We start from the raw sequence: 12,232 nt of genomic DNA, 5'->3' as shown, positions 1-12,232 counted from the left end.
CTTCATTATTCTATTGTAAAAGCCAAGAGAACATTTCCTTCCTTCAGCCATTCACTAGCTCCCCTTGAGTAGAAAGAAATTGTATCATTTATTACACCAAAAGATACTGCTTAAAAAAGCAGAGAAGCTTTCAGGCACACAAGACCTTCTTCAGGTCTATGATGAAAACAGACCTAGAGTTAATTGCTGCTGCCCAACCTTGGAGACTGAGCCTCAAGAGGGATTTTATTTTTTTCCTCTCAAACATAATGTGCTTGAACAACATGTGGGAAATAGGCCATGTTGTGTGGCTGATGGTTTTTTCTGTTTGTTGAAAGTTGCAAACTGGTACAAAACAAGTTTGTTCTTCATTGCAGCCAATTTCAGCCAGAGCTGAACAGGCTGTTCCCAGAGTCATCAAAACCTATGTAAACATGGCAGATTGACATTTCCGCTAACAGATGGTCCATTGGGGATTGCAGTAAAGCTGCCTGTTTCTTTCCATGTTTTTTGGTATTCACAAGATGCCTGCAAGAAGGTTTTCAAGTTTGCTGTGTGTGTGTGTATGCGTATGATGCTAAGATCTTTCTGATAGCAAATATGCATGTAAGCATCTATAATAGGACACACATTTGTGTGCATGTGTGCATATTTGTGTAGGTTCAACGACGAAATTTCCAGGCAGTATTTGCTCAGTAACGTATGTTCCTTGGAAAAGGCACAGAAGCCATCAGTCAGCAATGTAGCTGCAGAAAGCCTTTCAGACGGCAGCAGAAGCAAATTGAACACGTTCCTTGAGCGCTCGCATGTAGTGATATTCCTTACTGTGAGCTGTGTGTGATCACTTGGTTGATTTCTTGCTATTAAAGTGTAGTTTAATGATTGTCCACTTAGAAAGGGAGCAATTAGGGAATGTTCTTGGCTCAGAATATATTGTTGAGGATTGCAGAGAGAGGAATGGCAAAGATGCTGCCTCCAGCATCCACTTCTAAATTAGCGAATGCTTGATATCCACAGTGCTAGGTTTGGACATCACTGTTCTGCAGGGTGCTGTCATATAAATGAGGTCCTTTACTACTTCTTTTCTTAAGGTTTGATCCTGAGGCAGCAGCAGAGCTCCTATGACTTGGGGTTGATCGGTGCTTGGATGTAATACTGCTCTGCCTCTCGCAAGGTGTTGAGCCCCCTTGGCACTTGAGTCAGGGTGGATGAGAGCGCTCGGGAAAGGCTCAGGCAGCCCTTCAGCACATATGTGAGCGCTTTAATGTGCCTTCTGCCAGCACCAACAGCACGAGGTAGCATTTGCTTCTTGCCAAATAGCTGACTTAGGAATGCCTGGCTCACATGCAACATCTGGTCATGTATTTCTACCTAATTTCCAGCCAGATGGACTGAGGCACAAGGAGGTCAAATGACTTACACAAGGTCAGGCTGATGTCAGAAATCTCCTTGCCATCTCGGCTGGACTCATGCTATGTTGACTGTTGTTGGAATAGATCTGACCTGTGTAAGTAGTGGCCACATACACAGAGCAGAAACCTGGGTTTCTCCTGCCTGACAGTGAGCAATAGATGGTTAGTGGGTTTGAATAGATGTGCCCTATATCTTCACCCTACACAGCCATCATGCCCACACCACCCGTATTCTGTATGCACATGCACACTTGCAGTTGTGTCAGGCCAGGGTTTTCTCTTCACTTCAGCCTTGTGTCATCCTCTCGCTTCTATCCAGGCAACATGTAACATCTGTGGAATGAGCCCCGAGATAACTGGCTCATGTGGTCCTTAAATCTGAGTGTGCATCTGTGTGTATATATGTATATGTATGCGAGTCAGTAACAAGGCTGAGCTCAGGTAAATGCAGGACAGCCCAATAAAATCAAAACCTGGAAAGAAAATACTTTTCTGCCTGTGAACTAATAGTCTGAGCTGTTAAATAACTTCAGCTCTTAAAGGCACACATTTCCCATACACAGAGGTGTGCATTCAACAGTTTATTGCAAGGGGAAGCTGAGAGAACCCAGAACAAATTGCGTTCAGCCCATATAATTTAATTAGATCTACAAACAAGGTAACACTGGTTGCCCAGGGGATTTAAAGCTGAGCTAAGAATTGCTTGGTGGTCTGTTGAAAAAAAAAAAAAAAATTAAAAAAAATAAGGCCCCCAGTTTTGTGCCTCTATTGATGGGGAATGGCAGAGTGTTTACCCAAGCCCTAGCTTAGAGCAGGAAATCTGTCTGCACCTCAGAGTGAGCAGTTTAGCATTGTCTTCAACTCTTACTGGAGCACACGTGCCAGTGCACATGGGTGAGGGTCCTTCTCCATGCTGCAGAGCATCGCTTGTGCCAAAGCAAATAGTATAATCATTCAGCTCCACGTTTCCACCATCCCTGTTCCTTTCCGGCTTTGCCGTATTTTTCAGTAGGCTCATACTGCTCAGAGTTGTTTGCAGCTTTGCAGGAAGTTGATTTCAGTGGACCTTTAAATGATATCTTGTGCCATTATATACCTGTTGGCCTCAAAATTTGAGAATCAGTGGCAAGCCCCTTATGCAACCAGTTGTGAACCATCTGGCAACTTTTATCCACTTGCTCTGCATCAGACCATGTAACAGAGCAATAAAGCCTGTTCTAATGCAGTGACTGTGTAAGTCCATTCCAATGAGCATTTTTATTTTGATGCTATCAGAAGTGTTCTCTGCATTTAACTTGCATCTTATAACACCGTGGTATTTTCACAGCTTGCAGTTTCCTTTTTCAAGCTGCTTCTCATTTCAGGTTTATGAGGATAAGAATCTGTATCTGTGATAATCAAATCTTTTCTCCTCCCACTTCTCTTCTGCAGTCTTCATGGAATAAATCAGCCAACCAGCCCTGGACAAACAGCATAGCCAGATATGGGGATACTATCACAAAAGAGCGCCTCTCTGCTGTGAATGGATCACTGAAGCTCCCTTCCAGTGCAGGACAGAAGCTTTTGTTACAAGCTCTGGTTTACGATGCTGTGATGGTGGGTGTCTGCAGTGGCTTATTGACTTGTGTATTCTGATGTGTTTTTTCCATTTACGTTTCCCATCTCCCTTTCTCCTTTTTGCAGCACAGGAGAAAATGTTCTTCTCTAAGCTAGCTTTAGTTGGCTGATCATGGCTTTATTTTTTTTTTCCTGGGTATAGGAGTGTATGCCAGTGAGACTGATGGGATTTGAGTATAAGCTGTTTGGGTTTTTTTCCCAAGCATCACTCAAAGCCTCAACTCTCCCCTGATCGTCTGTCTTGACTCCAGCCAGCCCTTGAGGGCCCATGCTGTGGGCTTGTTCTTTTGGTGATGGTCAAGTGGGGTCGGACAGCTTGGTTGTCAGCAGGGTTGTGGCAGTCCTGGTTCCTGAGGAACCGAAGCCAGGCAGCAGCAGTCTGCTTTGGGTCTTTGCTATGGCTGTGCAGCAAGCAGCCTGCCGAATGAGTTAGGAGCTGCAATGCTCAGCACAGTCATTAAGATCTACAGTGTGCTCGCCTGAAGGAGGGATTGCATTTTTGCCTGTAAAAGGAGTCAAAGATCAAGGGCTGATTTAAACTCCTCCTCCAGATAGGGTAGAGCAATTTCCACTGCACTTGTCCTCTATATGTGGGTGCATAGATTGGGAGGAAATCCTGTTTCTGATATTGCTTCATTAGAAAAAATATGCACTCCTGTGTTTGGGAGAGTTTGTACAAGGATTTTGATGTTCATGCCACAGTCTCAGCAAAGCAAGCTGACACCTGCTTAGATTGACTCTGAACCCAAAGATTTCTTTGTTTTAAAAAGTTCACCCCCCATCCCTCCACCCCCAGCAAATACTTATAAGTAACTTACCTATGTTTCCTTCCTAGATAGTAGTGTGAAAATCAATTATACACAGGATGTAATTAACACCGTGGATAGAGTTAAGACAATGTTTTACAACCCAATTACAGGGCACTGTTTACAGCACAGCTTACCCATCAGAGTTTGTCAACAAAAGGAGAAAAGTGTTAAAATATGTAAATGATGCATGAAGTTGGCTTCAACACAAAGTGCAAATTACACATGGGATATCACTTCCATACTTTGAATTGTCATCTTGCTACTAAATCACACTCAGCCCAGAATCTGAGCGCTGATTGCCTAGATAGCTCTTTGTGAGTTTCCAAAATAATTTGTTTGTTAAATTATTGAATTATAATCTAGCAGATTTGTGGAGACCTGTAGCCTAAACTCTGCTTAAACACTGTGGAGGAACACTGATTGTTTTCTTTCTGAATTAAAGTGCTTGAATTTACACCAACTTTTGCAAGCTGTGACCAGGGTTCTAACAAACATTTTGTGGTACGTGGCCAAAATTAAACCACGAAGGTGAAGGGAGACCTGGTATCTACTGTGGGGTCTGTATCATGAGCTGTCTCAGAAGCCAGTTTCCTAGAGCGCTCCCCACTCATCCTCTAGAAATCTGGCCCTTAATATGGAAACAGACTGGTGAGTTTTGAAAATGTGGTCTTTGACAGAGGCTTGGAGGAATGGTTGCTCCAGCCTGCCAAGAAGCTGTGTGCAAATCACTTCACTCCCGTGGGACTTGCTTTCCCAAATGTAAAACAGGAGTAATGATCCTGAGGTGATTTGAGATGCTTCTTAAGACTTCAGCTCTGAGAAACACATCAAGATAATGCTTAATAGAGGCATGTGTACATCCCATTGCACTCTGTGGGATTAAAAAGAAATAAATTTCAGTGCTTGGTTGGGTCACAGCCTCAATTATCTGAATTTCATTTACTTTTTTTTTTTTTTTTTTAATTTTCCCCTATTTGATAACAGAATGAAGCAAAGAAAAGCCATCCGCCAGCCAGCCTCCACCAAGTGGAAGCAGAGGTCATTGTCCATTCTGATTTTTCAGCCTCTGACAGAGACTACGACTCCCAGCTGCACACCCTGGAGAGCGAAGAGACAGAAACTGAGGACCAGGAGCCTGAAGAGCTCCCCTCCGGAGAGTTGGCTCTTCCCAGCTCTCCCAGCACCCAGCAGGACGCTAGCCAAGTGTTGGTGGACTGCACGGGCAATTCTGAAGTTCAGGCCCAGGACAAGCTGTTATGTACCGGCAGAAAGACTAACAAAACAGAGGCTGTTTGCATCCGTGGGCTCACCAATGGCTTCCACAGGCATGGGGAAAGTCTGGATTCAGTGGAGAGCGGAGATTCAGACTCCATCCAGGAAGGCAGGGGGGATGTGCAGCCAGTCAAGTGCCAATTGCTTTCCCCGGCCCCAGAGGAGGGCACCCTCTGTAATAACTCTGGTTTAACCAGTTCATCCTCAGCATCTGAGAACATGGCATGTGTCCACAATCATTAAAGAGTGAACTAATCTGATTTTGATCATGGGAGAGCTAGAAGCGCTAGTAAGGGCCTGTCCCTGTGAGGTACTGCATGCCCTTGACTCACTGAGCCCAGCAGGAGCTAAGAAGGTGCAGCATCTCACCAGAACAGGATTCGGACCTGTCAGCTGTACATATTGCCTTCAGAAAATCAGTAGGTAGATTGGTAAGGGCTCATCTTTTTCCCACTGAATATGATGAGTAACTTGGTGTTAATGGGAGCAGGATTGAGCCATCTGCCAAAGTCTGACATGAAACCACGGCTAGAACAGAGCCTTCTGCGTTAGACTGGGGTTGTCACTTAGCTGTAGTCCTCGAGGCAACTGGCAAGACGTCTTTTAATGCTGGTAAGAGGCAGGGTACACCGAGCGATTCTTCTCAACTGTCTCTTCACCAGGGAGAGCCTTGGCACTACCTACTGCCTCGCAGCTTTGGGATGAATTTTGCCAGAGGAGTCCCACAAGGGGGTGGAAGCCAACACAAACAAATTCAGTGAGCTGTAACCACCAGCCTTTTCTGCCCTCCCGTGGTTAAAAAGGATTATAAGGCTCTCTTTGTAAGCTACCGCAGTAACTATTACTAGCAGGCTGACGTAGTGGCCTTTTATTACACACTCTACGAGTGCCTCTAACAACTTGTACTATATAGAACCTTCTTCAGTGTCTGGGTCATTTCACCAACCTAGACTTTGCTTTATGTAGGTTCTTGTACCTAATATTTTAGGTACACATCTGTCCTTTTAATGTACAACATGTATTTTTATTTCCTTGGAACATCTTTATATTATTTAATTTTATAAAGTGGAGTAGTGTGTGGTATAGAGTAGCATTTTTACTACTTCTCTCTTACTTTATTTTTCCTCCCTAACAACACAACTACCTCATGTCTGTTGGAGAAAAAAAGCAGTATATCTACTCTTTTGTTATAGTCCACTATAGGTTTTAACTTATTCTTATACTGCCTTTTCCTAAAGAATATGTTTGCACTGGTTGTTGACCCTTTTTTAATGCATAGCGCTGCAGATCTGATATCTCTCTTGCTTTGTTTCTAAGTATTGCTGTAGGACACCTTCCCTACAGCTGGAGAGTTGGGTTGTGTTTCTCTGTAGGACTGTGTTTTGCAGGAGCTGGCCAAAGGAGGCTGCTTCAGCTGGCGGGATGTTGATCCATCTTTCCTTAACAAGCTTATACTAGCAAAGAGAAAAAAGAACCAACAATTTCAAAATTAATTCGTGATCTTGGGGAAAAAAGAACCAACAATTGCAAAAGTAACTTGCGATCTTGGGGACATCTATTTCTTTTTTTTCTTTTGTGCCCAAGCGGAGACATCTTGGATGATTTTGATTTCCAGAGAGCAGCTCTCAGCCTTCTGTAAGCAGTGGACTTGCTGAAGGCTTTGGATGAATAAGTGACATTTTCCAGTCACTTCTGAGAGTCCTGGCCAAAGTGCTTTTGGTTGGTTATTTTTTTTAAGAGCAGAGCACCACCAAACTTAAAAATTAAAATCAAATTTTTGGTCTCATACCAGTCAGTCTGGTTTGAAAATCATCCAGTGACTCTTTCTTGCTGACACTGTTTGCTTACTGCTGACATGTCTCTCAGCCTGGCCTTCTGGTGTGGGGTGAACTTTTCTCTACCTTTTCTTTAGCCTGTCTCTGCCCTGTTTCAGGCTCACAGATATTGACTGTGAATGCTACATATTGGACCAGCTCCTCGGGGTTAACAAGGATCGGTAATTCTGTTCATTGGGTGTTTGGTACATGTTCTGCCTTCCTGGAGGATTCAGAGATCAGGCCATTTGTTTGTTTAAAAAATGAGGGAAAAGATGTCCATCTCTCTCTTTTCGTACTGAAATTCCCCGCAAGCCATATGGGGAGCTGTGTGCTGACCTGAGATCCTGTAAAAGACTTTAGATTTGGGGTTTTTATGGTGAAATCTGGACTGAGATACCGCTGCTTGCAGCAAGGAGAACCTTGTTCCACCAGCACCCTATCTCTGCTTCTGTTGTGAAGAGCCATGTCACAGTATGCCCTGTGTTTGGAGTAGAGCTGGACCAGCCTGTGTCCTTGCAGTCCTCCATCAAACCCTGTTAGCTCCAGCTCTTTGGTAGAGGAGTACCTCTAAGCCTCCCCATACCCTGGTGGAAGGATATTGGAGCTTCCACCTCTCCCCATCCTACAGCATCTCCTCCCAGCATGACACCCTGTTCTGATAAATGGCTGTATTTCTAGTCGTTGTACTTGCTCTGTTGCTCTAGCAGCTGCTTGGTATCTTGAGGAGTCTCAGAAATGCTGTTCTATGCTCTGAAGTGCCATGACTCTGAAAGGCTGTAGCACAAACTGGAAATCAGTGCCAGTGAGCAGGCTTGGCAGGAATTTAGTGTGTGTGCTACCAGAGCAAGAAGCTAGAAAGGCAAGAAATCATAACTGGGCAGAGGAAGTGTATAAATAACCTCCAGAACTCACTGCCACAAGAGTTTGAAACTAATGACTTAGCAGGGTTACAGATAAGGCAGTGAAGTGTTATTGCAGGCAATAAGGGCAATTCACAGTTATATGGGAGCGGATGCAATTACAGAGGTATAAAACCTCCAGCTGGGGAGTATCGGGCACTAGCTGCAGAGGGTGGGGGTAGATTTCTGCAGCTGGACCTCAGTTTGCAGCTAGTTTCATGGAAAAGTCCTTGCTTTTCCTCACTGACAGAACAGATCCTGTTGCAAGCCGCACCAGCCACTGCTGATGTGCAGAAAGGGAGAAGGACCCTTCTCCAAAAAGCTCCCTCCAGAGGGAGCCCCTGGTGACTTCCTTTCATCTCTAAAACCAAGTCATCTGCCTGCAAGCATGACAGTATACCGAAGGACCGCTTCTGCTGAGCGTCTTGGCTGCTGCAGGGCAGCACTGGGAGGAGTTTGGCCAGCAGTGGGTATGACTAGGGCACTGGAATTCTCCCGGCTCCCTGTCATGACACTGAGCCTGCGGCAGGTCATGCACCAGCCCTAAGCTTTCCATCCAGGGGCCTGTGGGATGGAGGCATAGTTCAGTGGCTGATTTAGGAGGGTGCCACAGTTTCTGGGGCGCTCCTTTGTACACGCACCCTCTGCTTTGTCTGTACTGACTTTAGCAATCGTATAGCCATGGGCTGAGCATTGCTCATCTGCCTAAAAGCTATCCCTGCCTGTCACTGAAGCCGACACAAGCACCATTCCCCTGGATTACCTTGGGCCTATCACAAAACCACCAAGTTAGTTATGTGCTCTGAGAGCTTTGGGGTAGATGCAGCAGAGTGCAAACAATTCTGCTTATGCATCACAAAAATACTTTGTCTCCTCATGCTGAGGCTTATTCTGATCTCGTTACACCCCACCAGAGTGTGAAACTGGCAGAGTTTGGATGTCCAAGTGCTGTGGTGGCCGTGGACTGGTATGCCAGACCTCAGCTACAGAAATCAAGGCAGTTCTCTCAGAGCTAAGAGATCACCACGGCAGCAGCGAAGCTGTTCTCTGTACGAACGTGTGTCCACGCAGAGTGCTGGGTGTCCTTGTCTAACTCGGCTGAGCCCCAGGTCCTTCCTGTCCTGAATGCACATGGGACCTTTCTAGTCTCAGCTAGAAATGAATGGAAGAAGACAGATAATACCTATTTTATGTGTAAAGCTGAAACAACCAGTGCATATATTTTTTTTATCATGAAATAAGTAGCTTTCTTGCAGATTTCTCACAGGCACGCAAACTGTTGATTACCTTTAATTACCCATCATACTTAATATATGTTCTTATACATCAGGCTCCTTTCTTCCTTTTCTTCCTTTCAGTAACACTAAAGATTATTGCTGTTCAACTTTTTGCTGGTATATATTGTTTTACATTGTTAAAATGTCAGGTTTGTCTCACTGGCATAATTTTGTAGTATTAATGTTACCGTTTGGCTACACAACTGTATATTCCCCATGCTGCTGTGAGAGTCACAATTCTCAACCTTTTATTTCTTTTAATTCCTTGTTACATGAAACACACGGATAAAAATATCTTTCAACTTTTTGTTGATTTGATTTCTTGCTTAACAGACAGCAAAGTTCTGGTTTAAATAGTTCAAATGAGATAACTTATAATCTAGGTTTTGAGATTTTTTTGCATTACTAGCTAACAATCCTGAGATCAGCCCATGAAATATGCTGTGTAAGAAAACAACCATTTTAATAGAGCACTATGTATGTTTTTGATCTCATTAGAAATAGATGTTTTGAAGGGATCATCGTGTCTTTTCTAATCAATACTTTTATTAGAAAAGAGGTGTTTAGTCCAGCAGAAATCTACCATCTAGTTCTGTTACTGTATTCACTTGCTTGTATTTTAAAATTAAATTTGATTTAATTTTCTACACAGTGCATAAGGATGTGTAACCAGAACTTGATCTCGTTTGAAGATTGTGTCTGTGTTTGGCTCCATGCTGTACTTAATTATAACTTTCTTTCTTCAGAGACTGTTCTTACTCCACAAAATACTCTTTAGTGTTAAAGTGTAAGAAGACATTGTCCTTATATTCCTTAACTAATGGGTTATTAATAAAATATTTTAAAAAAGGAGTGGAATTTGTCTCACAATTCAGTCTGTTACAGCTCTTACTGTCTGTTACAGCTCTTCGTTACAGAGAAAGCTGTCACGGAAGGCTGATCCTGCAGCTGTGCTTGGAGTGGCTGGACCCTGGGAAATCTGCTGTTAGGTGCTGGGCTGTACCCTGCCCCTCAAAACACAGAGGGGATGGTCGGAGAGCGCTCTGCCTGCGTGAGTTTGCTAGAGACGGACCTGCAAGGTGTCCCTGCAGGCACGTCAACCTGGCCAGAGCTGTGCCCTGTGGTGTGTGTGGGGCCTTTGTGTGCATTTGCTAACAGCTCAAATCCAACCTCGTGCTTATCTGAGTAACTCACTTGTGGATGGATCCAAACAAGACCTTGCAGCTGGCAGACCTGGGGCAGCATGGAAGAGCACCTTCCACGGCAAGGTTGTACCTCGCTGGTGGGAAGCAGCGGTGGGAGCAGGACACAGGATTCATGCTTGTGCCAGCTCAGTGCCTGAGCTTGTAACTGTGGAGGTTGGGAATGTGGGATGATGGTGGGTGCTTGGTTCCTTAGGGATTCTTCTAGGGTTTCAGATGCGGGCAGAGTTTGTGTTCATTAGGCATTTCTTGATGCTTGCTCATTCCTCACTTTTGAACTGATTCCTATAAGAGAAAGAAAACAAAAATTATCCAGTTTCATGCTTTATCTTGCTGGGGAATGTTTTAATGTGAAAAATAAGCAGAAGCATCTAGCAAATGAATGGTGAGACTTCTCTCGGATGGCATGCTGGGCTGAACACTCAGTGGCTTGCGTCCAGCAAGATCAGCTAGAGGATATCTGGCAGTGCCCGAGGACACACTATTAACCTCCCATGCATCTCCCTTTCTTCCTCAGATGCATTCCCTACTTGAGTAGATAGTTTCCATTATTACTTTATGCTGCCAGGACTACAGAGCCATAAAATCTCATTTTATCTGCATTACAGAGGTAATAAATCTGCACTTAGCATAGTATTCTCCGATAGCAGTTAAAGGGAATTCTGTCAGACAGACTGCGGAACTCTGATGAGTCTTTCTCCTAATGACAGGTAACCCCACAAATGAGCAAGGAAGGACCTTGGCGGGGGGTGATAGGTGACTGCAAATCCCACTTCCAGTTCTCAGTTCGCAGCATGAGACACTGGTGGGAGGCTGCCAAGAGGGGACACAGTGGGATGGCATGGGTGAACAGAGATGGATGGACACAGCAGTTACAGGGGAGCGGGGACCATGGAGAATTGAAGATAAGAGCAAGGTGTTTGTTTGCATTTCTTTCTCTTCACAGCCTTTATGGCCCCAGTACGCTATGCTGCGATGCAGCTGGCAATATTACTACAGCTGTCTTGGGTCTCGTGTGGTCTTGGGTAACTTCAGTAAGCTACAAGTGCCCGGTGCAGTGCGTTGCCCAGCTCAACCCTCCGGGAAACGACACAGCATGAGGTGATGGGCTGCGTGATGCAGTGAGGTCGCCAGGGATGCTCCTTGGATGCTCACCAGACACCAGTGGTGGAAACTGCATCTCATGGGGACTCCTCCGATCTCCTCCACTCCAGCAAACCACTGGAGCAGCAGTTACAGCAGCACAGTCAGACCTCCGTGATTTGTGTGGCAGGTGCAGTTGTGTGGGTTTCATCGTTCACGCTGGCTCCCCGCACTCATTTCTACTGATGGCAAAACTGCCAGATTGGTGGCATGATTGTTTTCAATTAACAGAGAACACATAGCTCCTCAGCCAGGTAGCTAAGTGCCAGGATGCATTCCCTTGGTGTGGTGACAAGCACTAGCCCCTGCCACCACGACACCTGTGTTCTTATACAGTCAAAAGTGAACGCAAAAAGGTTTCTGCTGGACAAAGCAGCTTCCAGGAGCACGTCCCGGGGCTGTCCCACCACTGCTGGGATGGCTCTCAGCTCAGTGCCTCGATGTGGGTGCCATGATTTTGGCTTCCCCTCCCTGTTGCTCATTGACCATGAAACAGATGCTAAACCCTGCATGTGTGTACATAAGTGAAAAGCTCCCAGGCTCTTAGCAGACAGGGAAACCACAATTACACATAGAATAATGAATGGAGTGAATTCAGACAAGTTAATCTCCCACTTCATCTGCTGAAACTACTAATGGTGTCTTGGGGACCTCAGTTTGCAGTTAAATTGGTGTAAATCAGGAGCACTATTAGAGCTGACGGAAATTGGCTGTGCAAGGGGTGAGCAACACTCTCTGAGGCCTGTTTTCGTGGAGGATAATCTCGTGTAGAGGGAGGACAGATGGACAGACAGACCCTGTGCCC

The 12,232-nt window shown here is 45.0% G+C and overlaps 1 protein-coding gene across 1 annotated transcript in view; it reads left to right on the top strand.

Moving 5' to 3' along the window:
- IGDCC4 (immunoglobulin superfamily DCC subclass member 4) overlaps window positions 1-9,927 on the top strand; it is a 100,442-nt gene extending 90,515 nt beyond the window's left edge. Inside the window, exons 19-20 of the mRNA XM_075044605.1 lie at window positions 2,823-2,987; window positions 4,802-9,927. Of these exons, the coding sequence (XP_074900706.1) occupies window positions 2,823-2,987; window positions 4,802-5,332 (696 nt within the window). The 3' untranslated portion in view covers window positions 5,333-9,927. The remainder of the gene's footprint in view (window positions 1-2,822; window positions 2,988-4,801) is intronic.
- Window positions 9,928-12,232: the final 2,305 nt, after the last annotated feature.

Source organism: Buteo buteo, chromosome 13, assembly GCF_964188355.1.
Source record: "Buteo buteo chromosome 13, bButBut1.hap1.1, whole genome shotgun sequence".
Lineage (NCBI taxonomy): Eukaryota > Metazoa > Chordata > Aves > Accipitriformes > Accipitridae > Buteo > Buteo buteo.
The sequence above is the reverse complement of the archived record's forward strand: the minus strand, read 5'-3'. Positions and strand labels throughout refer to the sequence as shown.